Source organism: Centroberyx affinis, unplaced genomic scaffold, assembly GCF_046629955.1.
Source record: "Centroberyx affinis isolate AG114_WGS23_722 - 3 ecotype Tasmania unplaced genomic scaffold, CSIRO-AGI_Caff_v1 ptg002114l_1, whole genome shotgun sequence".
Lineage (NCBI taxonomy): Eukaryota > Metazoa > Chordata > Actinopteri > Beryciformes > Berycidae > Centroberyx > Centroberyx affinis.
In genome coordinates, this window is record NW_027280436.1 from 76,389 (window position 1) to 103,902 (window position 27,514).

A 27,514-nucleotide genomic window follows, 5' to 3' on the forward strand; every position below is an offset into this window, starting at 1 on the left:
TAACAGTTTTGTTTTTAAATGAGCGAACCGAAGATTGTGAGTCGATGGCGCAAAGACGTCAAACCGTAACAAACCCGGACGTTAGCCGCAACTGCGTTTTCATACAGTTTAGCAAGCCTCATGAACGGGAGCGTTTTATTGCCTTAACGTTAGACAGATAGTTAGCTTGTTGGCTAACATTAGCTATTTGTCTGGTAACGACATGGCCACTAGAGAGATGCGACAGAAATATCGACGTCCGCCGTTAAGCATAAAGCAGGAGCAGGACGACGACTCGGACTCAGAGCTTCACCTGGGACCGAAGAAGTCGGACGGACGGGAATCCCAAATAATTCACAGCGGACACTTCATGGTGTCCTCGCCCCACATCGAGCACCCCCCTAAGAAAGGATACGACTTCGACACTGTCAATAAACAGACCTGCCAGACGTATCATTTCGGGAAGACGAGCACATCGCACCTGTCCATAGACGCTTCGCTGACGAAACTTTTTGAGTGCATGACCCTTGCATACAGGTAAACACCTCGCAGCCCCTTCAAATGGGAAGCGTTAGCATTGGTTTTAGTTAGTTAGTTAGTTAGTTTCATTTTTACTTTTGAATTTTTTTCTGTAATGGGTTAAAATTTCTCAACTAGCTGACCAGGGTCCTCTATCCTTTCCAGTTTGCCCGGTACACGCCTAGAGTCAAGCATGGGACACATGGGTGTGAAATTGTAGTCACGAGTCTCTCCATCTGACTTTTCTGTAGACCACTCATTCAACTCAAGTTAGCCCCCGTGTTTTTTTTTCATTAATGCCATGGTCCCACAGCCCTTTAAAACTCTTGATTAGCAACCATAAAACATTAGAGTCCCACCTCATGCTGTAGTTTGTTACACCTTTTAACCAACTTAATGTCTAATCATTATCACAAGATATACACTTATTTTCATAATTAACAATCTCTAGCCCACATTTAACTGAAATTACTCCAGTCGTTTCTAAGAAAAATAACCACAATCAATGTATTATTGTGAATATAGTGAAGACTACAGGAAACTATATTGATTTATTATCACAACCTGGCTGGGATGTATAACGGTTTAGCCAAGATACTATTTTTGAAACTGTGTCATATGTTGTATGGCCGCACATAATGACATCTGTTGTGTTTCTGGTCAAGATTTGACCCGAAACAACACAGATTTCCTAAGTTTAAATAAAACCAGTACCCTTCACTAAAAGGTGTGATCAATTATTTTTTTGTGTTCTGATACCGAGTGCAGGATGTCATGAAGCCTTATGGCAATCAGATAAAAGAAACCATATTTATGACAGCAAAAAGTTGTAAATTGGTCAGATTTACAAGGCAATTATGTTATGATAAATATAATTGATATGAACCAAGCATCAAAAGGTCAGCAATAGCAAAAACACTGGGATTACATTACACTCAGTTCTCTGTTTATGGCTGTAGTGTAGTGTGGGTGAAAAGCCAGCTGTTGTCCGAGGATTCCCTCTCTCTTGGACTGGGTAGGAAAACTATTTATAGAGCAGGGAGGCACTACTACCACCTAGTAACTGTTCTCCTTTAATCATTGTCCCCCACCAAAGGGGGGACCATGGATCGGTCTCTGTCCGTTAGTTTGTTAGTCACACTGTAACGTTGACTTTGTGCCGCTAGGGTTGGCAATGAATGGGGACACAGTGGTAAAGCAGGTCATACAGTTAAAGTAACCATACAATATGGAGGACAATCAGGGGTTAAAGTGGGCCGGAACGGCGTTCCGGCACCTTCGATTAATAAGTAAATAAATCTGATTGGCAGTTTCATACATAATAATGTCAAGCGAGTTCACAGGGCTGCCAACTGTCACGCATTGACCGAGAGACTCACGCAATTGACATTTTTCAGACGCTCTCACGCCACAAGTCCATTTTCTCACGCAGTGAAAAACAAATTCATAACTGATAACGTCGCGACGGAAAAAAGGAAACTGACAGCAGGACAGACGAGACAGAGCAGCACAGCGCAGCAGAGAGTTATTCAGACCATCTGAATAGCGAGAAATATACACAAATGTATTATATTATTATATTATTATTATATTGTAATTTATTCCCATGCATGCTGCTCAGAGTAATCTCAGTCAGCGGCTCTTCTGTCTCCCCCTCTCCTCTCGCGCCGTGCGCACCAGGCAGGAGTGAGAGTGAGTTGCTATGGTTACGGGGACGCTCTGTGTCTGTCACTCTGAAACTTTCCCATGATTCCCAATAATAGGTTTTTAGGTTAGTATGCCTATGCAAAATCATGAAGGTAAGCACCTCAATGCTGAAATCTAGTAATATAACATAATTTTACATTTTTGGTTATAACATTATACAGGGTTGCTGTTTCTTGACTTAATCCAAGAGGTTAGGTGGTGTAGAAATGCAGGAAATTTGTTTTAAATTACAATTTTTTTCTGACCCCCCCACCAATTATGTATCTACACCCCGTAGAAATGCAGGAAATTTGTTTTAAAGGTCCCATATTATGAAAAACACGTTTTTCCTTGCCCATACACATATACTTTAGTCATCCCTTAACCTAACAACCCCCAGAATGTGAGAAGTGAATGCCTCTGCATTGTTGCCCTAGCCTCCTCCCTGGGAACACATGCCAGAAAACGAGCCGTTTTGATTTGGCTCCCCTTGTGACGTCCCAAGGGGAGCAATTTGCATACGCCGACCTCCATGGTGGATAACCACTCCCACTCCTCTCTGCTCTCTGTGGGCTGTCGGCCGCCATTGTTTTACTCCGCTGCTACAGCTTAGCAGATGTCAAAAGCAAGAGCAAAACATGCTAAATGTTCCGTTGTTGGCTTCAAGGCTGAACACAGAGCTCTACACTGCCTCTCAGCATCGGAAGATAAAAAGATATTTTTTTACAATAACGTTCTGACTACAGTAAACTTAGTCCAAATTTGCATGTTTGTGCTAACCGCGTTACCTCGGACTGCTTCGTAAACGAGTGTCAATACAAAGTAGGATTTACATCAACACTGCTCCTGGAAGATGGAAGATGGATTTATCCCAACTGGATGTGGCCCAACAGCAAATGTGCAATCGGTAAGTGTCGCCACTTTGTGATGATATTTACAGTTGGGTGCAGTCAGCTGGGCTTGACAACATGTCGAGGTTGTGTGTAAAGTTATGTTCCATTTGCTTGTTTGCGACATTGTTTTCATGTTTGTTTTTTTAACACAGTCTATGGTGCTTTGTTGCTAAATCAGTTGCCTTGTGTGGAAAGATGTGTCCGCTAACGTAGCTTGAGAATGAGAAATGAATACGGTAGTTTACGGTGTTTCAGTCCGATTAGCATCGGGTAGCGATTTAGCTCCAATCCCGATGGGACGGAGTTTGATGCGGGCCTGTGAATACGAGGAAGCCTGTTGGCCACAACGACAACAACAGTTAGCAATCGTCTAGTTAACCAGGTCCCGAAAGGACAAAGCTACTATGATCCAGGCTAGGAGTTAGTGCCGTTAGCGGCGTGCTAATCTAGCGTTAGCGTTAGCGTTAGCGTTAGCTAAGGTTAGCTCCTCTGGCTCACTTTGCGGACACATCTCCTTTCTAGACAGCCGCACCTAACGTGGCAAAACTCGAACAGTACTTTGTTTATCGGGGACTCTGGTCACCGCAAACATTTCACTTCTAACGCCAAATGAATGGAAGGGAGTTACTGGCTGATGACATGTAATATTTCACGTTCTGTCTTTGCACCTAGTCTGGTAACTCTAGTCTTGTAATCAGCTGGGGTTCTGGCAAAAAATAACTAGAAAACCTGAACAACGAGACTACAATAAATGCTACCTTTCTCGAGATTGTGATGTCCTATTTTTCTTGAGACTGTGTTTAGAATCAACTACATGGTAATTATTGAGGCTGTAGTTTGTGGTAATGTTACTGGATTGCAGTATATTGTAAGGTGTAGGTATTACTCATGATGCAATATCCTAAACAATATTTGAGATAATTGGTTGCAGCATTAAACATTGCTATTCCCTGCTATGGAGCCAGCACATCTCAGACAGTCGTTAAATAAATATACAAAGTATAAACTATAGTATAAAATAATTTATGACTCAAAATTGCACATTCTTTTGTAATGGAACAACTGATGACTTCTGTGTTTCTGTTACTCCACAGATTACGTCGATGAGTTGATGGACCTCATCTTTGATCAAGTCTTCCAGGACCCTGCACCTCATGTGAGCCAGGTTTTGAAGATCCCCATCCCAGAAGACCTGTGCGTCCAGTCTGACAGGCCAGCCAAGGTGGATGTCATTGCAGCCACGTGTCTCGGTTCAGTCAAGAGGCAGTCTGAACCCGACGCAGCTGGCAGCATCAGGGAGCTCACAGCATTTGCACAGCACCACACACTGGTATCAATACTCTGACCCTGAGACCTAGAAAGCCCCAGCACTAGCTGACAAAGGATCTGTAGGCTAGACACTGAGAAGAGGGTACACATACTGTCTATATATTTCATTTGAATACTTAGTCTCTTCTATTGTTGTTTTGGTTATCTGGCATGAGGTCAGGTTGTAGTCGGGTGTTTTCCATGAATACATAACAGATAACTAAAAACATCAAATTATAAATCATTATTGTGATTGATACACCCTGTGTATCCCTGGTCCTGCATAAGTAGTATGTTATGTTTCTACATGTGCCTTTTTTATGCCTTTTCTAAAATAAAATAATTTTATTCTGTATGAACAGTCAGTGTCAGTCAGTGGTTACTTATTGGTTTCACATTTAATTTACATGGGTGTGTAAAGGGAAAAACGTATATAATCCCACACAGTGTCTATACTTACATGGTGCTTTATTACATTTCAATGACTGAAATGTAATAAAGCACCATGCAAGTGTAGACAGTGTGTTGGATTATATTACTTTTTTAGTAACTTTTGTCCTATACCCCTGTCACTAAAAGACTTTTAGGTGTGCTAAAGTTTTTTCTACATGGATGTGTAATAAAGTATAACACACAGTTATTTTACTCAAATTTATTGTCATGTAAAGTATTATCCAAAGTCACATGTTCAAATCAATTCATGCACAGAATGCATAAAAGAAACTTACTGTTCTCTACCTCTAAGCTGTAAGGGCCCGTAGTCTGCTTTATAAATGTTCATTGCATTCTGTAGTGAGAACACATTCAAACATACAGGCTCCAGACCAGGATGATCAACATGCATGTAGGTGGATCCTGAAGCTGCTTCATTCTTCTGGTAACCTAAGGAATGAGAAAGGGTAACTGTTACTGAATTTTGCAAGCTTTATACGAACATTACACTGACGATTACGTTTATATTATATGTTTATTAGCACAGACAATTTAGAGTAGATGTGAGTACTGTACAAACTAATGTACAGGACAAACAAAGGTGTCAACTCTAAAAGAGGTAAGATGTTATGTACAGGTGGAATGACCAGCAGGCCTCCATGAGATGCAGTTTTTGAATATTTCAGCTATAGTTCTAAAACTGTTGAGCTAGCGTTATAGCTGAGTAACACTGGCATAAATTACGACAGTCATATGTCCAAATGGTAGATAGCATGGGACATAACCATATGTTTGCCGGTGTCGTGACAATATTTGTATCCACTGCAGATGAGTTCTTTTGTGTCTTCACATCAATTTGATGTATTTGAACATAACTACATAATGTCTGGTGTGGATTTGTTTCCTATCGCTAGCCAGTACAACGGCAATTGTAAGACACTTCACCAAGTAGCCAGCTAAAAGCTACCGACACCTACTGTGTTGACGAGCTTACTAGACAGCCTCAAACCACCGGCACCGGTGAATGTCAGGCTAAAAACGAATCAAACAAACCATACGGTATAGTTACAGTGCGAGACACTCCGGCAGGTAACGTTACATATCGTTTTTATGGGATACAAATTTGTCCGCTATGGCTATCCAGAAAGACCACATAACGTTAGCCGACGCAACCACATACACACACACGGTGAGAAAGTACGAAAACAGTGATTTTCAACCTACCAGTCAGAGACATCCTGCTGTAACCGTGTCTGTTAAACTTCGGTAGTTGCCTCCTCTTGTTCGGTTGACAGATTCCGCCTCAAAAATGTAGGTTTTACATGTTGTGTCACGGAGTTTTCTTCTACAAGCAGCTGCCATGTTGGTCTTGGAGTTTTTCCGCGTCTGTACCCCCCCCACCCCCCCACCCAACCGATCAGGCGGCCAATCAGAGCAGCGCCTCATTATCAGAGCATCCCCGCCCACTCAGAACAGCGCATAGTTAATGAGGGGAGAAACTGAGAGGATGGAGAGGCCCCATAGAGCCTGGATTTGTGTGTTTTTTTGCAACAGAATTCATAACCTTATTTTAAAGACCACTGAGAAATGTTTTAAACAGCTAAAAAGAGCATAATATGGGACCTTTAAATTACTATTTAAAACAACAGGGTTCCCCCACCTTAACCCCTCTTTAACAAGTCCAAATCCCACTTTAACCCCTGGGGACAATGAATGGGGACTCACATTCACTGTCGTCTCCTATAGTCTGAAAGAAGAATGGAGCGTTTTCCCAAGGCGCTCCATAGAGAATTAACCTAAAAAGATGAAAAAAAAAAAGGCTGGAGAAGACTGTGAGAAAACCCAGGACAACTTTCTGAGCATTGTGATACACTTTCTGGAATTGATAGCACTACTGTAGTACAAAGCTCAATTAGTTGAGACCGGCAACCTATGAGTCCACAAAGTCCTCCATCCATTGTCAATGGAGGACCTCCAGGCTGTTAACATGGCATGACATCACGTACTGTAAACTTGACTCTCCGGTTTATAGCTTCGGAAGGGATTTGTTGATGTTCACAAATACTGAGTGGACCGTCCCAAGGCCACAGGAATATCATTATGTAAACACTTAAATTGGGTGGTATTCCCCTTTTTAATCCTGAATCTGACGTAGCTACAGCAGCGCACACTGATGAATCCTCCTGATGTTGCCTTTACATTAAAACAGACATCTGTCTTGTTCCCACAATGCCCTCTCACACACTCCTGAATTACACTGCCAGAGACGGAGATCTGCGAAAAACAAACGGTGTCAGGTCAAACACTGGTTTTAGGCCAATAGTGAACGTAGTTCCTTTTTTTCAGACTCCTATGGCCTTGACGTCTGTTATTCAGTGCTTCCTCTACCTGGTCTTCTTCCAGTTTCTTCTCCCAATAAGGAAGTAATTAAAGTCCACTGTCCAAGGCCTTAACAATGATATATGTGAATTGCGTGACATTTTCCTCTAACAATAGACACACTAAAAATTTACTTTTTTCCATTATCACACACCTTTTGCCATTGACAAGCTTTATTTTTTGTGTAAATATGTTTTGCTTTCTCTTGGTTTACTTCCTCTTGTCAGCATACCACACTTTTAACTAGCATTGTGCTCGACCTTGGCAGATTCCCGCTTGTTTGTTTTGCTTTGCTTGCTTGTGCAGAGTCGGCACAATAGCTTGCCAGTGTTGGTCTAGTTGACCTGTACCTTGTTATTATGTCGTGCACTTGGGTTTCTCGTGGAAGAATCCAGCTTTTCCCTGTTCCTATGGCAAGAGACAAATCACCCATGCGGTCATTAAAGGGAAATACCGGTCTCATTTAGTTACAGCCCATTTACTTCTGTCTGCCATTTGGCAATGCATGCCGTGTGTAATTAGATTTTTAACATACTTGTTTTTTGGTATTTTTGAAATACAAACTCTTTCCCCACGGCGCAAGATGTGCGCATTAGGAGCCAAATTCATGTCAGTCAGTGAGTCATCAGACACTTACCCTTATATACCAACAACCAAGATATACCGGCAGTGCTACAGTCTCAGTAATGTGTGCAAGCTGGGGGGATTTCACAGCATCTGTACTTGTTATAGATGTGACGGTAAAGTTTGTAACATGAAAACACTCAACTCAGGATGTTTACTGTGATGTGTGTCTAGCTCGGGCATCTTTCAAGTCTGTGGGAGTTTTTGATAGTGTACAAAAAAGAATCAGCGTCTCTCACTTGAGAAATTATTTCACAGTGTGTTTTTTTCCCCTCTGTCTTTTCAGCGGTAAGTTAGTATCTCCAAAATGGAAGAACTTCAAAGGTCTGAAACTGCTGTGGAGAGACAAGATTCGTCTCAACAATGCCATCTGGAGAGCCTGGTATATGCAATGTAAGAGTTCCACCATGCCTCATTTATTTTGTATCAATATCCTGGTAGTATATAGATTACTGTCATGATGTAGCGTGTATATGTTAATACTCTGTGAGCTAATGAACAGTCAAACCGTGTCAAGAGCTGGTCCAAGTATCCAAAATTCAGGCTTTAATTTTTGTCATTACACTAAATGTCATACTTTCAACACATGTATAAACTACAGCGACACAGATCCTGATACTATGTTTTTTGTGGTCTTCAAGCAACATATCATTGCCACAATCCTTGCAACTAGTTAGTAATGGTTTGTTTGTTTACATACCATGAGCCACTTGTGGCCGTGACCAATGGGAGCGCTCATTCATGTCACAAAAATAAACAGCACTAACTGGGTCAAGCTCTTCACAAGCTGTGACTGTTGACCTGGAGTCATTCATGTTGTCAGCGGTGGCGTTGCTACAGTTTGCATACATGATAGAAGAAATATGATTTTTAGAATAGGTTCTCAAATGTGCAAATGAATAGAAAGAGGCAAAAAAAAACAGAATGGGGAAAAAAGTCTGAATGTCAGCAGAGACTTTAATTCTCAGGGCAACTGATAGTAAAGCCTGACTGTTTTTGAATTTGTGAGATAAAAAGTGCAAATGTTCTGCCAAGACGAAATGCTGCTTTAACCACTGTTGTGGTCTTAAAAAATTTCAGCTGTTAGAATATTGTTGTTTTTTTTAACACCAGTCACCAATATGAAAGAATATGAATTGTGTATTCTCAGCTGTAGGTGATTTTGTTTTTTTCTACTTCTAGATGTGGAGAAAAGGGAGAATCCTGTCTGCCACTTTGTGACTCCACTCGATGGCACTATGGACTCCGAGGTCCATCGTCCTGCAGAGGTAAGCATACAAGAATGAAGTAGTATGGGACTGGATTGGTATATAACCAGCAACACTGACTTCCGGATGTTTCTCTAGTAATCATATTCTTCCCTTTTATCATTTTTTATTTGCGATCCCACTTCAGCTGAATTATTTTGTCATTGCTAGTCCTATGTTTTCCCCACTCTGTTGCTCAGTTTTCATCTTTTTCTCGTCTCATTCTGTGTCCCGTGTGTTTAATTGTCGCTTGGTCTGTCCTTTCTCCGTCTCCCTCTGCCTTCCACAGGCCATTGCCACAGAGGGGAAGTACTGGAAGAGAAGAATTGAAATTGTCATAAGAGAGTATCACAAGTGGAGAACATACTTCAAGAAGAGGGTAGCGTATTGTGCATAATTTAAAAAATATCTTAATGTTTCAGTTTGATTGTTTATTTGATTCATCATAATTTATTGTATAAAATATTCATCTATGTTGCACTTATAGACTTCTTTATAGTTACAGAAGCACAAGGATGACGACCTCTCAAGCTTGCTCAAGGTATGCAAAACAAAATTCTATTATGCTAAACCTGTCAAAGTGCTAATAGTGTCAACATCTGCTTTACAAGGGTTAAAATAAGGATTTGGAACTAACCCACGCTAACACAGTTATCTTCTTTGATATTTAAAGGATATGGCTGGTGTTTTTTAATGCATTGCTTACCGTCAACTAGGGTTGGATATCGTTGGATTTTAACGATTCTGATTCCAATTCCGATTCTGCTTATTGATTCCGGTTCTTAACGATTCTCGATTACAATTCTTTGAGGGGCAGGGTCAAAACATGCTTATTTCACAGAAAAAAATATATATATTTTTTTTAAATATGACTTTACACAAGTTATATTCAGAAACTTCTAACTTGTGCGCACATTAAAAAAAAAAACAATAAAGACCCAGGTATTTTTCAAAGTCTTTGTAAGAGTCACAGTTCTCACTCCGACGGTATGAAGGTATGTTGTCTGTCTCCGGAGCTGTATGCGTGTGCGTACAGTTCAATCCTACCGCACTTGAAGTAGGTGTGGAATACGTGTTCCTTAGTTCACAGTCTTCTTACTGCAAGCAACAGGTTCTGTATCTTGTGGGCTGGGCTCGCCATCCAGTGCTGGATTAGTTCAGAGAGCTAATACCTTTAGTAAAAACTCGATTGCAGCTAGCGGACTTTTAGATCGCTAACGCTTTTAGCATAAGTCAATGGAGTTGAACATAGCGAAAATTAGCATCACGGCTAGCGGACTTTTAAATCGCTAACTCTTTTAGCATAACTCAATGGAGTTGAACATAGCGAAAATTAGCATCACGGCTAGCGGACTTTTAGCATAACTAGACTAAACTGCATAACTAAGAAACAGGAAACTACTACTTCTTCTTCTTCATTGGTTTTACTGGCGGACTACAAACCAAAGGTGCATGCCGCCACCACGGAAACTGAAACTAGCGCGAGTGAAATCTGTTTAGCAACCGAAAAACCAAAAGTTCATTCCTGCCAACACTCCCGATTTTCGCGGGAGTCTCCCTATTTTTTAACCCTGTGCTCCCGATTGGTAATTTCTCCCATTAATCTCCCGATTTCATAGTGATACAAATCAAATGGATGTTTCTCATTTTCTGTGGGGGATATGTGTCCTGGTACCTGGCAACCCTGCCCAGAGGCAGAGGTGAGCGTGCGCAGACGACCCTGCCTGACGTGTGTCACTCGTCGCTGCGCTCGCTCAAGCCCTCTGCTCCGATCAGTTTGCCACTGAAACAGGTCTCAAGAAGAAGAAATACACTTCCAAATTTCAGTCCACTTGGTGCGAGACCTTCCCCTTTCTAACCGCGAGCCACATCAGCAAACTTGTAGATGTATTAGCTATTTTGTATAGACTTTGAGACACGCTCTCACGCCACAAGTCCATTTTCTCACGCAGTGAAAAACAAATTCTTAACTGATAACGTTGTGACGTGAAAAAAGGAAACTGACAGCAGGACAGACGAGACAGAGCAGCACCGTGCAGCAGAGAGTTATTCAGACCATCTGAATAGCGAGAAATATACACAAATGTATTATATTGTAATTTATTCCCATGCATGCTGCTCAGAGTAATCTCAGTCAGCGGCTCTTCTGCGTCTCTCCCTCTCCTCTCAGGCAGGAGTGAGAGTGAGTTGCTATGGTTACGGGGACGCTTTGTGTCTGTCGCTCTGAAACTTTCTCATGATTCCCAATAATAGGTTTTTAGGTTAGTATGCCTATGCAAAATCATGAATGTAAGCACCTCAATGCTGAAATCTAGTAATATAACATAATTTTACATTTTTGGTTAACATTATACAGGGTTGCTGTTTCTTGACTTAATCTAAGAGGTTAGGTGGTGTAGAAATGCAGGAAATTTATTTTAAATTACAATTTTTTTCTGACCCCCCCACCAATTATGTATCTACCCCCCGTAGAAATGCAGGAAATTTATTTTAAATTACAATTTTTTTCTGAACCCCCCCCTCCGAATCAGGGCTCCCCCACCTGCCAAATCCCACTTTAACCCCAGAGTATAGAAACAGAGTTTTTCTTAGTTACTGGAAAATGGAAATGGAATTGGAATTTTTTACATTTCATACTGCATTTCATTCTGTTATTTCTAGATTGGATTACATAGGCTGTTAATCTCTGTGAGAGACCACAAATGCAAGAATATCCACAATATCGACAATAGCCAATGTATATCCATTAGTAAGAAAATCTCCCTCTTTATCACAGCCTAATGTTGGCAGGTATGGATAAGCAGAATCGAAATTAAAATGTCTTAATGATTCCTTTGGAATCTGAATTTTGGAACCGGTTCTAATTTGGAACCGGTTCTCGATGCCCAACCCTAACGTCAACAAATCCTATGAAAATAACAAAATCAACAATGGGATTGCTCTACTCCCGTTACTTTCTGACTTCCCACTTACCGTTTTTAGTCTTCAACCCGGAAGTCATTGGCTCCAATTGTAACCTAAAAACCTTGAAATACAGCTCACAAAGACATAGTTTCAATTTTAAAAATCGCTAACTGTGGGAAAAAATGGGAACAAATTCTTCATTACACCGGGGACCTCTTTCGGTGCTACGGAACTACTTTCCTGAGATCGCAGACAGCCGGTTTATTAAGTTGTTTGAGGAAAAGGTCGGCTGGCCCGGTGCATCGCGGTGATGAAATATGCTGCCCAGAGCAACGGCATGGCTCTTTGACGTGTTTTTAACCGTTTTTTTTATACAATGGAGTTCTATGGCTGCTGGGACATGGCTTCATTGGGCACCGGCTGCATGGATGAGACTTGTTGGCAAAACAAAATCATTGCTGATTTTGTTATTTTCATAGGATTTGTTGACGGTCAGCAATGCATTAAAAAACACCAGCCTTATCCTTTAACATTATTTGTATACTTTTTAATGCAGCTAATTGCACCTAATTTCAGTTACTGGGTATGTGTGTTTGCCTGTTAACAGATAAATATAATTTAAGATATTATTAATATGATTATGTGTTTGTTTAAAACTACTACATGAAGTGTGTAGCTGAGTTGTGTCGTCATGGGATTGGAATTCTATGTGTTGCTGCCCTCCTTTATTTTAGTGCCATCCCAATGTAATTTTGTGTTTTGTTTGATTTGTCGTAAACTTTTGTCTTTCACTGTCTTCTGTCACTCTGTACTCAACACTGCATGCTTTTGCGTCATTAACCGGCCTGCCTGTTGCATTTTGAACACTCGAAGGGGCCGCAGGAGCAGTTTTCACTGTTTGGGGAAGTGTCTCCAGACATGCTCCGTGTCTCCTTTTGTCAGGACGAAGACACTGCTGCACGTCGCGTGCCTCGTAAGCATCATGACTCACCTGTCCCCATGGAGATGGACCCACTCTTTGACATGGATGTTCTGATGTCTGAGTTTTCAGACACGTTGTTCTCTACGTTGGCCTCGCACCAGCCCATAGCCTGGCCCAATCCAAGGGAGATTGGTGAGAATCATCAGCTGTCCATTTTATGCCTTCCTAAACAAATTTAGAATATTTTCTTACTCATTTAAAACTCAATAAACTAATTTGTATCCAAGCTACTACTTCTGTCTACTTTTAACTGGATCCAGCACCCCAAATTATTTCCTTTCTCCTCAATTTTTTTGTCAACCACGCTTGCTAAATTAGTTAACATGCGAATACAAGTACTTCAGGGAGCTGGATCCAGACACTATCTATTTGTCAAAATGCTGTCATGTTTTCCCCCTGCCCTGCCTAGTAGCTGTGCCTCTCTGCCTTCCACAGCTCATGCAGGGAACGCGGACATGATCCAACCAGGACTGATCCCTTTACAACCCAACCTAGACTTCATGGACTCCTTTGAACCACTGCAAGGTAGCAATAAGTCACGACCTACAGTATATAGCTACAGTAGTACTGTGCACACACTAATGGTGCACTCTTTTACAATATCCAAGCGCACATGTTCCTAGTAACTCTACTACAGCAGTCTAACACTTAAAAAGTAGTGTGGTTTTACTAACCTCTAACTAACATAGACTCTTGTTCCAGACTTATTTCACAGCCTCCGTCAGCCCATCTTCCCCTCTGTTTCCCCCACTGCACCATCTGTCACCTCTCTACCCAGCAGCAGCTCTCAGTCACAGGTAAACAGCTAAGCTTAGTCCCCAACTCACCCTACCATGATACAGAGGTTGTGCAAGCAGTGTTTGTTTTTTTTCTGGACATTCATCAAATTCAATTTCAGTTTGCTGGACAAATTGTTAGAAATCACACCATGTCTTTTACCAATTTCAGGGTTAATTACATATAAACCCATGTACAGTGTCCTTTTGTGAACGTTTTGCATTATTTTAACTATTTCAGAACAAAATAGGCCTATCCTAAAGACTAAATAGACATGCATTGTGCAACTTGCTGAATTGGGCAAATGGAAAGACAGAGGTGCTTGCACACATACTAATTCAGCTAATTAGACAAGTTTCTGTCCACACTGTCAAAGGCTTCCCCATCTCATTAACGGGTCAGGATTTAGGGTTAGTTACTTTAGGAAAATAATTGTTTGAAAAAGAGATCAATTTTCTTCAGGTCAAATATCCTTCCTTTCTCCAAAATGCAAACCAGTTATGAAAATGAAGGTAAACTGCAGCATCAATACTTGACAGACAGAAAAAATATAAAATGTATACATGTGTGTTATTAATTGATTCGTGTTTGCCTATAGTTAGGTGCACATCGACCTCTGACATTATCATTGCTAGGGCTGTGCAAAAAAATCGATACAGCTGAGTATTGCAATATTTTTTTCCATGATACTGTATCGATTTTCCAGCCCCTCGTATCGATACATGAAAAAAAAAAAAATATATATATATATATATATATATATAAAAAAGTTTTTGGGATGTCCATTACAGTTGTGAAGCCTCATCTAGTTATGAGGTTTTTTTTTTCGCTATTGGACAGCAAGGAACCACAATCCTTCTAATAGACTTTAAAGACTTTAATCAGCTTGACCAGCCAAAAACAGGGAATTAGCTAATGCACTAGCTAATGTGAACTTTGCCCTACACAACTGCTGCTTTTCCGATATCATATTGCACTGGTATCAAAGGACTGTGTGTTTGTTCTGTTTTCCTTTTTTTATCCCTTGCTAGGCCCAGTTACTGTCCTCCATGCACCTGTCAGCTGACCACATCTCCTCCCCCGGCCCCATGGCCAGTCAAACCAGTGGGACAGGCGGGGACGATTCTGCCTATGTGCAAAACTACATGCCTCTCTTCTCTGGGCAGGTGACTTCCAGCGCTCAAGCAGGCGTTTCCTCAGTCTCTCAGTCCTTAGCCCATGCTCCGCTGGCACACTGCCTTCCAGGTCAAGGTATGGTGCCATCGCCCCTGGACGGTGCCTCAACACTGGATGAGAGTGGAGCACCATCTGTGATTACACACACCGCCTCCTCCACTGTCACGCCCAGCGACGCTGCCACCACCTTTAGCCACGGCTCAGAGTACAGCTCCCTCTCCACACAACCTCCACCTCCACCATCCCACCTCCAGCCCCTGGCACCTTTGCCCGCCAACCCCCTCCAGCACCCTCAGACTTTTGCCCTGCCTCGCCCCATTCAGTCTTCCAGTACCAACAAAAACCGCCATGTGCAAAGGATTGTTCCTAACACCCTCCCCTCCTCTCACCTCATCCTCACAGGTCTGTTGTTTATCCCCAGATCAAGATATTAAATCTGTATCGAGAGAAATTGATTTTTGTTAGTTGTTTAGAAATGTAAATACTTGAAGGCTATTCAGATGTAGACGTAAATACTGTTTGTTGTGGGCCGTACCAAGGCTGGCATTGCCTAACTGTCAAATAATGTAAATGGGAATTTGTTTTCTTTGCACATTCCCCTGGGGAAAAAAAATAGATTTACATATGTGTGTCACCACAAAGATCTGAGCTTAGGGTCAGTGGAGCTGTGTCACTAACTGTTATTACCACAAGATAGCGCTCAAGCCTTTCTTTTTTCATCTACTAAACCAAATGCAAAGAGGTGAAGAAAAAATTCAGTATATATCAGGTAATGAGTCATCATTAGTTGGACACTCCTCCTGACTAATGATGTTTATTCCTTCAGCTCCTTTCCCAGGTCCCAATGCAGTGATCGTTACACCCACACCTCTGAAAGGAGATGTGGTCCAAAACACAGGAGTGGTCATCGCTTCTTCTCGTCTTGGAGCGGTATGTTTTCAGCTGAGGCAATGTTGGCCTCATTGTTTTCTTTTTTTTTTTAAGTATATTAGTTATTGAGTCACCATGGTTCTTGAAAAAATGAAAATTGACAATAGAAAATTATAACTTTGCAACTTTGAGATCCCACCAAACTCAAGGTACGGGCTCATTTTGCTCTGATGTGTACAATTAATGCGAAGTGCTACCAACCATCTTTAGCTTTAAAATACATTTAAAATTCAACTACTACAATTTACAATTTCACATTTGGCAGACGCTTTTATCCAAAGCGACTTACACATGAGCTTTTCATACAACAGTATGTTAGGAGAGAACAACGAGAGTAAGTGCTATAAAGCTAAGTTCTGGTCCAACAGGACATAGGTGCTATGAGGCAGTGCTACAAGGCAGTGCTATGAGGCAATGCATAGAGTGCATAGAGGCAAAAAAAATAATTTTTTTTTTGGTTTGGTTACACAGGCCATTAGGTGAGAAGGTATTCGCTAAAGAGCTGGGTCTTTAGCCTTTTCTTAAGGATTGAGAGGGACTCTGTGGATCGAATGGAGTTTGGTAACTCGTTCCACCACCGGGGAACCACAGAAGAGAAGAGTCTAGGTAGTGACTTAGGGCCTTGCTGTGGTGGGAGCATCAGGCGCCGCTCCTTGGCAGAGCGTAGTGGGGGGGGGGGGGGGGGGGGGGGGGGCATAGACCTGAATGAGGGAGTTCAGGTAGGTCGGAGCCGTTTTGGTTGCTGTTTTGTAGGTGAGCATCAAGGACTTAAACTTGATGCAGGCAGCAACTGGGAGCCAGTGGAGGGATATGAATAGCGGAGTGACATGCTCTTTTGGGCTGGTTGAAGACCAGATGCGCCGCCGCATTCTGGATCATCTGCAGAGGTTTGAGCATACATGCCGGGAGCCCTGCCAGTAAGGAGTTGCAGTAGTCAAGGCGTCATATTACAAGCGCCTGTACCAGGAGTTGTGCTGCATGCTCAGACAGGTAGGGTCTGATCTTCCTGATATTGTACAGAGCAAATCGGCATGACCGAGCAACAGAAGCCACATGCTCCTTGAAGGTTAGTTGGTCATCAATCATGACACCCAAGTTTCTGGCAGACTTTGTGGGCATGAGCTGAGTTGATTCGAACTGGATACTGATCTGTTGTTGTACAGAGGGACTGGCTGGGACAACAAGGAGCTCAGTCTTTGACAAGTAAAGCTGAAGGTGGTGTTCCTTCATCCAAGCCGAGATATCGGCGAGGCGTGCCGATATCCGTGCCAAGACTGTGGGGTCGTCTGGCGGGAACGATAGGAGGAGCTGGGTATCGTCAGCATATGAATGAAGCACTGACCCTTGAGGTACCCCTGTGGACAAGCAGTGGGATTTAGACACTTCCCCTCTCCAAGACACTCTAAAGGATCTCCCTGAGAGGTAGGACTCAAACCAGCAGAGAGCAGATCCTGAGAAGCCAAGCTCAGCAAGTGTGGAGAGGAGAATTTGGTGGTTAACCGTGTCAAAGGCGGCTGATAGGTCAAGTAACAGTAGGACAGAGGACTGACCAGCAGCTCTAGCTGATCGCAGTGTTTCCACTACAGACAAGAGCGCAGTCTCGGTAGAGTGTCCTCGTTTGAAGCCAGACTGGTTAGGATCATACAGGCTGTTCTCAGAAAGGAATTCAGAGACTTGATTAAAGACTGCACGCTCAAGTGTCTTGGAAAGGAAGGTGAGTAGTGAAACCGGCCTGTAATTATCAACCTGAGATGGGCTGAGTGTAGGTTTCTTTAGCAGCGGGGTAACCTGCGCTTGCTTAAAAGCAGTGGGGAACACACCCACTGTAAGTGAGGAGTTGATGATGTGCATGACTGCAGGGATAAATGTGGGCGAGATGGCCTGCAGGAGGTTGGAGGGTATGGGGTCCAATGGACAGGTAGTGGGACGAGAGTCAAGCAGAAGTTTGGAGACTTGCTCCTCAGTGAGAAGGGAAAAAGACAGGAGTGAGGTCCTGTTAGCTGGTGGCAGCATACTGAGTTGGTCAGGCTCAGAGAACTGATTACTGATAGGGGTGGGAATCACAGAGTAACTCACGATACGATACTATCACGATACGTTGCCCACGATAACGATGGTATCACGATACAGCGGTTCTGCGATACTCGATATATTGCAAGACAATTCATCTACGATAAATCACGATATCTGTGTAACTGAAGAAGAAAAAATACCCCTAAAAAGGCAAAAAGCAGGAACTGTGGTGCCCAGGGGGTTCCTCAAATTTTTGAGTAGCCAGCCAGATGGGAAAAGTAGCCGGCTAAGGGATGTTTGCAGTGGCAAAATGCCCCCAATTTTACATGGTCATAACACCTGCATACTGGCTTTAACAAACCTCCTAAAACAGAAGTCCCTCTAATCTTTCCCTTTTCCTCCCTTTACTTCTCCCATTTATATTTTGAACATTGGCAAAATGGAGTCAGTGGGACTTGGTTAAACTTGGGTGGTAACATCAAAGGCCAGGAATTTCTTTAGGAGTGTTACATGAAGCCCCTAAAATGATCTCCTCAGCTAATGCCTTGTATTTAGCGTTATACAGTAGTTTCAGCTGTAACGCTTCAGTTGAGTCCGTCGTTACCATGGCAACCGTTCGCTGCGCGATCCGAGGTTCAGCAGAGATCGCTATTATTTTGAAACCTCTATGAAACTCACAACTCTCCTTGCAATTTCACACGCAGTTCGGTTATTAAGGAGAGTGACAACCGCATTCTATAACCAAACTCACTTCCTGAAAAAATCAGGTACTGACTACCCAATTTGACAGCGGTTTCGGTTAGTAGTGTGAACCAGAACGGGACTGGACAACTGGTTGTTACGTGGCGCGACACTCGTTATGTTACGTAACATTGGGGGAACCCCCTGGGTGCCTCTCTGATTTGCTTTCCCCCGCTGTCTGCCGTTTTCCCCTTGAGTGAGTTATTCGTCTTCTTCACCGCAAGTTAGTTAACTTCAGTTCACTTTACCCTCATTCATTTGATAAGCGCCACCACGAGGAGTCATTAAGTAGTGACGCTGGTAATTCAAAATGGTAACAGGCTTAATGTGGGGGAATCCGTTCAGAGCGCCTGCATGTTTTAATAAAAATATTGATATTTGGCGCCAGTGTATCGATAACGTATCGCAAGAGGAAGTATGACGATATATTCCAGTATCGATATTTTGTCCCACCCCTAATCCATTTAATAAACAATAAACAATTCAACCTTTATTTAGATCTCAGAGATCATTGAGGGTATACCCTCTTTTACAATGATGCTGAGAGTACAGAGTAAATACACATAAAAAAAAAACAACCAACGAGAAAACAAATAAACAAACAACAACAGAACACAACCAAACACAGTTAAAAACAGTTACATTCATGAGTGGTGCAGTTTGTAATTATGGTTTTAAATTGACCCAAATGTACAATTGTGTCCAGTTTCAATGTATGCTGCAAAGTGTTCCAGGTGTGTGCAGAAACTAAAGGCAGTCTTACCAAGTTCAGTGTTTGTACGCGGTACTTAGAGCATTAGCCAATCCCTTGAATGAGTTGAATAGTGACTATAGGACCAATTTAATAAAAAAGTAATATATGATGGCAAGTTGCCAATAAGGGCTTTATAAATAAAGAGAAACCAATGCCTGTCACGTCTTACTGTAAGGGATGCCCACCCAAGCTTTTCATACAAGAAGCAATGATGTGTGGAATAACTGTCACCGGTAATAAATCTTAGGGCGGAATGATAAACTGAATCTAGGGGTTTAAGAGTAGAGGCAGAGGCGTGTCCATAGATAACATCACCATAATCCAAAACAGACAAGAAGACAGCCTCAATTATCCGCTTCCCACTGAACATAAGAAAATTAGCTTTGTTTCTGTACAAATATCCAGTTTTTTGTCGTAGCTTGCTAACAAGTGTGTCAATGTGTAATTTAAAAGTAACTTTTTGATCCAGCCAGATACCAAGATATTTATACTCCGAGACCCTCTCAATATTGTGTCCATTCAGAGTGGTAATATGCAAACTATTGTCCACAATATTTCTGGCGCTAGAGAATAGCATATATTTAGTCTTGTTTGAATTCAGGACTAATTTCAAATTAAAAAGTGCGTCTTGTAATTTGTCAAAGGCTTGTTGTAGGATTTCAATGGTTGAGTGCGCAGTATCAGCAAAGCAATAGAGAACTGTATCATCCGCATAAAGATGGGCATTGCAGTTTGTTAGAAAGGATGTAATATTGTTGATATAAATTGTGAACAAGATAGGACCCAATATTGAACCTTGTGGAACCCCTTTTGACAGTGGTAAAAATACAGAACGATCATTTCCCAAAATCACACATTGCTGTCTATGAGACAGGTAGTCCTGAAACCATTTACAGGACTCACACAGCCTCTGTAGGAGTAGAGCATGATCAACAGTGTCAAATGCTTTTGTTAGATCGACAAAGAGGGCAGCACAATATTTTCCTTTGTCAATAGCAGAAACAATGTCATTCACAACCAAGGTAGTAGCAGTAACAGTACTATGCTTAGCTCTGAAACCAGATTGGTGTGGACTTAACACAGAATTTTTTGAGAGGAATGATTTAATTTGATTATTAACTAATGACTCCAGGACTTTAGCAAGACAGGACAATTTGGAAATTTTTATCACCACCCTTATGCAGTGGGACTACATGTGCAGATTTCCAGACCTGAGGGACAATGCCAGTAGAGATAGAAAGATTAAAAACATATGTAATTTGTTCAGTAATAAATGGGGCACAGAGCCTTAAAAAGTACGGGTCTAGTTTATCGTCCCCAGTTGCCTTCCTGCAATCGATAGCTTGAAGTGCCTCCTTAACAACAGAGGAAGTGAAGGCCTGTAGGGTGAACTGAGAGGTACGGTTTAAGGAGGGCACATGAGCCAAAGGCTTACTACTAAGAGCCGGTCCTGAATACATTGTATCAAACAGATTTCCAGCAGTAGCAAAGTGTGTGTTGAAAGCATGGCAAATCTCTGATGTCTTATTTATCAAGCAGTCATTAAACATAACATGAGAAGGAATAGATATAGAGGATTTGTTTTAATTTACATTTACTGCTTTCCAGAATTTTGACGGATTTGTAGAAGAGCTAGAGTTTAATTCTATGTAATAATTGGCTTTTGCTTTTCTCAAAGAGGATGTGCATTTATTTCTGAGTTGTCTAAAAGTCAGCCAAAGGGTTGCTTCACCAGTACGCCTCACTAGAGCCCAGGCTTTGTCCCTTGCCTTGAACATCGTTGATAATTCTGTGGAGAACCAGGGGCTTGATCTATCTTTAACCCTAAGCTTTTTAAAAGGTGCATGCTTATCAGTGATAGCAAGTAATGAATTTGTAAAATATTCCAATGCATCTGGTATTTCAGATGTGTGATGTATATTACTGTCAGCAAGGTCACTGAGGAAAGCCTGTTCATTAAAAGTTTTTACATTTCTTTTGATAACAATCGTAGAGCTTGATCTTTCCAGTCTGGCACTTCTTACACAGGCTAGAGGACAGTGGTCACTAAAGCCAAGCGCAAAAACTCCAGAGGCAGTAATTTTGTCCTTCCTATTGGACAGAATCAAATCTATCAAAGTAGATTTTGAAGGTTCCTTCAAATTAGGTCTGGTCGGCTCTTCAATCAGCTGTGACAGATTGAAATTGTCACACATCCCTTTTAAACTATTTGAATCGTTCGTCAACCAATTTAGGTTAAAGTCACCTAGAACCAGCATCTCTGAGTTATTGTACTGAGCAAGTAAGTCTGCTAATTTGTCAATTGCACTAGAGACAGCTGAGGGTGGTCTGTAAACACCCACCACATTAATTGAATTATTACTAGATAAGTTAACTTTCAGAGCAATAAATTCGAAGGAATGAGGTACAGTGACAGCATTTAAAACAGTAACAGATAAACATGACTTCACATATATAGCGACACCACCCCCTCTTCCAACTCTGTCTATTCTGTACAAGTTATAGTTGTAGGGAAACCTCAGAATTATGTATACTCTGTTTAAGCCAGGTTTCTGTCAGAACCAGGATATCGGGGTCAGTCTGTGATACAAGAGTTCTCAGATGATCTAATTTAAATTGTTTGCATAGACTTCTGATGTTTAAATGCATCAACCCCAGGCCATTTCTGGATTTAAAAGCATGTGGGTTAAATAAAACTTGCTCAGAGTCACAGGAGGGCTTACTCGCAGAAGGTAGCCTAGAGCTTGTTTGGGGTTTGGGTGTCATGATTATTACATTTTCAGGGTTATAATAACTTGTACAGGAAATAGGCTGGCGGTGTTTACGAGGGTTATGTCTATTGTTGATTATTACTGGAATAGTGTATGCATGCGTGGGATTTTCATGCTTACGATATGGACTCACTGACCGTCAGTTGGTGAATGCATTGCAGGAGTGCAGAGTGAGTCCAATGTTCATATGTCCCATATTTCTTATGTATTTACTTTCTACATTTTGTCTCTCAGCCTCCTGGATTTCATATCGTGTCTCAGACGCACAAGTCTCCTCAGCCGATTGTCCCCAAAGAAAAGACTTATTCTACCCGCAAGAACCAGAAACCCTCCTCTAGTGTTGGTGAGACAATAATTTTTTCCAGTTATTTGTCCACATGCACACACATGACGTGATGCTATCCATCTTGAAAATACAAAACACTAGGAGTTATAGAGAAACACAAATGCATATCATTTATGGTGTTTTTTAAGACGTATTACTACTTTCTGAGCTTGGAATTATAATCTTCTACCTGAGTTTATCGAGTTATCTACATATTCATGATCATTGAATGTTACTTTATGCTTGTGTTGTATTTTTTTTAAAAGAACCTTAAAAATATATATATTTAAAACCACCGAAAGTACATAAGTTTTGCCTGCTTGTATGTCAAATTTTTGACATACAAGCTCATTGAGCTGCACTCAGATAGATCCTCATAATTCCAAGATCACGACTTGTTAAATATGTATTTTATATATCATATCAGTGCACAATCGGCAAGGTTCAGGTCAAGGGTCGCCATGTGGGTCGGATCAAATCCCGAGTCCCCAGTCGCCCCTCAGCAGCAGTGGCGGCAGCAGCAACGCCCTGGCAAAGAATGAGCCAAACCAGGTGTGTGTGTGTTTGTGTTCACGTATTTAAGTGTATTTTAACATAACACATTTGCATTTGTGATCTCTGCATCTTTGTGAACATTTTATTATTTTCTTGGTATACAGGGCTCTCACAGGCTTTGGAAATCCTTGAAAATTTTTGAATGAAACGACAATTTAAAAGTTAATGAATATAGATGGAAAGCCTTGAAAGCACTTGAATTTGATCTGGGGAAAAAAAGAAATGCATCTCTTGAATTTGATGCCTGGGCAAATGTGTAACCCTCTTTATAATATTGGTGCTATTGTTCCTTTTCTAAACACTCTGTAACATCTGACCCGGTCTCAATAAGCTTCTACATGTTGTCTGTTGTGTGACAGAGCCGGAGGGTGACCCACATATCTGCTGAGCAGAAGAGACGATTCAACATAAACATTGGCTTTAAAACACTCTGCAACCTGGTTCCCACCCTCAAGTCCCAGTCAAATGTAAGGCTTCATACTTGTCTTTCCTTTATATACTTTATATGGGAAAAGTAATGGAAAGCTTAAGTGAAATTGGTTGGGTTTTTTGTGGTTTGAATTGCTATTTAAAGTATAAAAGGGTTGTGTCTGTAAAGGTATAGGGTTGTCCAAATTCAGTAAAACAAGGAAACATTCAAAATTAAATATCCAGCTTCATAAAACATCCATACAGATTCAGGAATTACTTTGGTGTGGCTGCAATCTTTACTTCTTTGGTTCATAGTTATCCTCCATGAGTTTAGAGTACAAATAACATGTCAGTTTACTACCCCTGTGATTACTACACATTCAATACTGGATATCTGAATTGCCTTCTCCAGTCCAACCATATTTATTAACTGTGCTCATTCAGATCAGTAATGCAGCCACACTGCAGAAGACAGTCGAGCACATCGGGAAGGTCCAGCAGGAGAGGCAGCAGATGCTGGAGGAGGCCAAGAGACTGCGAGAGGAGATCGAGGAGCTCAACACCTCCATAAAGTACGTTACTGCATCATATTTCTCTCCACTCTCTTCTGATGCACAGCCATGTAACATATCATGTCTCAACTCATGTCACATTTTATGCCACTGCTTAACCACAGCTTGTGTCAGGAGCAGCTCCCCGCCACAGGGGTGCCCATCACACGCCATCGCTTTGACCACATGCGAGACAAGTTCGACGAATACGTGAAGAGCCGCACTCTTCAAAATTGGAAGTTCTGGATTGTATCCTTTTTAATCCAAGCGCTCTTGTACACAACTCTTTATATATTAATGATACAGATTATACTGCAGGATCACATTTGGCCCTGATTTGCAAAGCTCATGTCTTTCGGGGTACTTTAGAAGCTTTTCTTTAGATCAGATTGCGAGATTAGATCCTCTTGTCATGTGAAGCCTTGCACTTACCAGAATGTAAAAGTTACACAACTGAAACATTGTAAGCATTCCCTCTGCATTAGAGTAAGCAGTCTGTATCACTTTTGAAATGTTTGGTGTTTGGACACAGAAATGATATACTAATAGTGCACTTTAACTATTTTACCCGCCAAACTGCATTTTAGAATGGAAAAGTACTTGGTTTGTTACTTGGTCCTGACACAGGACCTGGCCTGAAGCAAATCCAGCTATCAGCAACGATTCAGTAGCCATGTATTTGTTATCATCAGCACTAATTATCTTTTATAGCCTTATAAACACAGTAGATTCCTCAAGCAGTATCCAGTTACATCAGGTCAGACCAGGGACTGTATTTTCAAAAACTTCCCATGGTAGAGGTGTTCATCATGGTCTATAATAATAGATTTTAGTCATTGCACATTTTTCACTAAAGGCAAATCTCAAGGAAAAATAGAAAACAAAAGCAGCAGCGGTTACAACAGTCAGGGGCTGCCTCAGGTGGTCAGGCAAGTTGCTTTTGTCTCACCCCGCTGCGTAATTGACCCTTGACAGTCCGCTCCAGTTCAGCATCATTATCAAGCCTCTGTTTGAATCGTTCAATGGGATGGTGTCGACTACAAGCAAAGCAGAGCTGTGTCAGACCACGCTGAAGTGGCTCGACCATCACTGCTCCCTTCCTGTGCTCAGACCGAGTAAGTAAAAGCCTCTCCTTCTTGGACATGCACACACACACACACACACACACACACACACACACACACACAGACAACTTACCACGCCAGTCCACCTCTGCTATAGTTGTAACTCTAATTAAATGGGCATCAATATATGGAAGAAGTGCAACACAGCAGGGAAATTTTGCTACTTGCATAAGTGTTAGATCACTACTATACAGAAATCACCTACGCCAGACTTTTCTCTTTACTTATCGATCACTATCTACACTTTTTCTTTTCTTCCCCCTATTCTGGTGTAGTGAAACCATGACGAGAGGAAATTTAAACACTCATTTAACACACTAATCACAAATGCTTTCCTGAAAATAATACATCTCTGAAATCCCTCGAAGGAGGGAACAGTGTTGATCAGTCTTTCCGACTAGTGTTTTATCCTCCCACTTGTTCTTAATAATATGCCTTTGTTCCTGTGTCGGCCTGCCTCTAACAGCTGTGCCGTAGAAGGGATGTGACGATATATAGTGTGTCAGAGATTTCTATCATGCACTGATTAGCAGCCTACTGGAAGTTGAATCTGTGATGCTGCAGAAAATTGCAAACGGCATTAACAAGCTTATTGCTCCACCTTTTTCAGTCCAGGGTTGTGCAGTGCACACACAAGGATATTATAAGCTTTGTAACTTCAAAATAATAGATTTTTACAGATTTACTTTACTTAATTGCCACATCAACTAGACAGTTGTTTGGAATTTGTTGCAGTGCGCTCTTAAAAACATACATCCATAACACAAGATAACACAACAAAAGAGACTGAACAAGCCAGCAAACAAACAATAACAAACATCAACAAAACAAGACACACTAAAGGGTAATGGATAATAAGTAAGAGAGCAAAAATCAGATACAAATACAGTGATTTTAAAAAAGCAAAATGAAAATTATAATTCATGGACAAAATTTAAGTTAAAATCCAGTACAATGTAGTAGGCTGGAAAATAGTGACTGGTGCATTGGAGAGAGACTAGATCTTAGCTGAAGTGCTTTAAGTCATTCAGAATACAGTTGCATAGGTGCTTTTTCTGAACCTAGAGGTGCGGGTCTGTAGTGACCGAAGTCTTGTAAAACAGTCAGGTCACGGCTGACATACTGTGGTTAATTTGTTTTTCAGTGGTGCTCAGTACCCTTCGCCAGCTAAGCACAAGCACATCCATTCTTAATGACCCGTCCCTGCTGCCTGAAGAAGCCATCCAGGCGGTCACAGACACCCACAAGCCTTGTGGAGACTTGTAGCCTCGCTCTCAGGGGAGGTGAGGTGTCCTGGACGCCGCCGCCACCGCATCAGGTCGTGATGAATCTTGTAAAAGCAATCGTCAAAGATGATGTATCACTGGTTTACCTTATAGCCATTCAACAAAGTTACTCCGTACGTCTTCCACGCATCCATTACTTCCCTCAAAAATGCAAGCTTTGTATGGCTCTCTTTCACTTTATTCACCTCACAGCAATGTATTTGTACTACTGTGTAGAATGGTCATTACTTTGTCCTCTTGTACATTGATTCTTAAGTGTCATACACACAGAGAACCCTGCCTTCAACATTGCTTTTATCATGATTTCTAAAAAAAAAAAGGAGCTTTTATCACACAATATATTTTAATGACAGCGACAACGTCACTACCTATCGCTTTAACTTGCTTTAAATACTTTATCGGAAGGTGGTACTTGTGGTTTGCTTTTAGAACAAAAATATGTTTAAATGGGAATGTTTTCGGGGTTTTTTTTAATGCAAAGATACAACGTGAGCATTGTGTTTAAAAGGGAAATATTAAGTGCTTGTTAATTTTATGTTCTCAGATGTATACAGTCTGTAGGGACGGAGCTCGTTTTCACAAGAAGAGATGAATGTAGGATTCGTTAAGATTGGCTAGCAATATGGTTTGTGTTCTTTGGAGGCTCTGAAACCGTAAACTTCACCCTAGAATCAAAGCGATCAATTAAGAACGTGGTAAAGTTGATCGCTCATGGGCTTGTCTATACCTAATCAATACCAGGAAGACGTGCCCTGTCTGCCTTCTATGAACCATACTTTGTTTCCCTCATTTACTCAGGTGAATGCAATATTTTGGCAGTTAATGGTAGTAGTATTTCCGGTGATTCTCCGTCCATTTTGAACATACTGTATGTTCCTTCATATTGTGCTTGCTCTGCCCGTTTCTTTTGGGCTAAACTGTGCAAATTGTATGAGAAAGCAATCATCTTGGGTCATAGCATCATGGATATATAACACCTGGAGCCTTCACCAAGCCACATAACCGAAATAGCAATATAGATGTATATACATGTACAGTGTTACAAGAGCTTAGCTGAATGCACAGTAGCCGTAGCTTCCTTTGTTGTTCCTTCTTGTTCACTCAGGGCCGCGCTGGTGAGCGTAATTATTCTTTTCCATTTGATGAA

General features: G+C 41.4%; 1 protein-coding gene across 1 annotated transcript; it reads left to right on the forward strand.

The window, feature by feature from the left end:
* Window positions 1-27,508, forward strand: LOC139654580 (MLX-interacting protein-like). Its single transcript, XM_071531696.1, has 17 exons — window positions 1-516; window positions 8,107-8,213; window positions 9,003-9,088; window positions 9,357-9,446; window positions 9,567-9,608; window positions 12,845-13,085; window positions 13,389-13,478; window positions 13,656-13,750; window positions 14,762-15,308; window positions 15,733-15,836; window positions 22,350-22,458; window positions 22,868-22,992; window positions 23,355-23,462; window positions 23,851-23,978; window positions 24,083-24,206; window positions 24,943-25,072; window positions 26,226-27,508. Exons 1-17 carry the CDS (start codon window positions 203-205, stop codon window positions 26,345-26,347), a joined length of 2,562 nt encoding a protein of 853 aa, XP_071387797.1. The 5' UTR covers window positions 1-202; the 3' UTR covers window positions 26,348-27,508.
* Window positions 27,509-27,514: the final 6 nt, after the last annotated feature.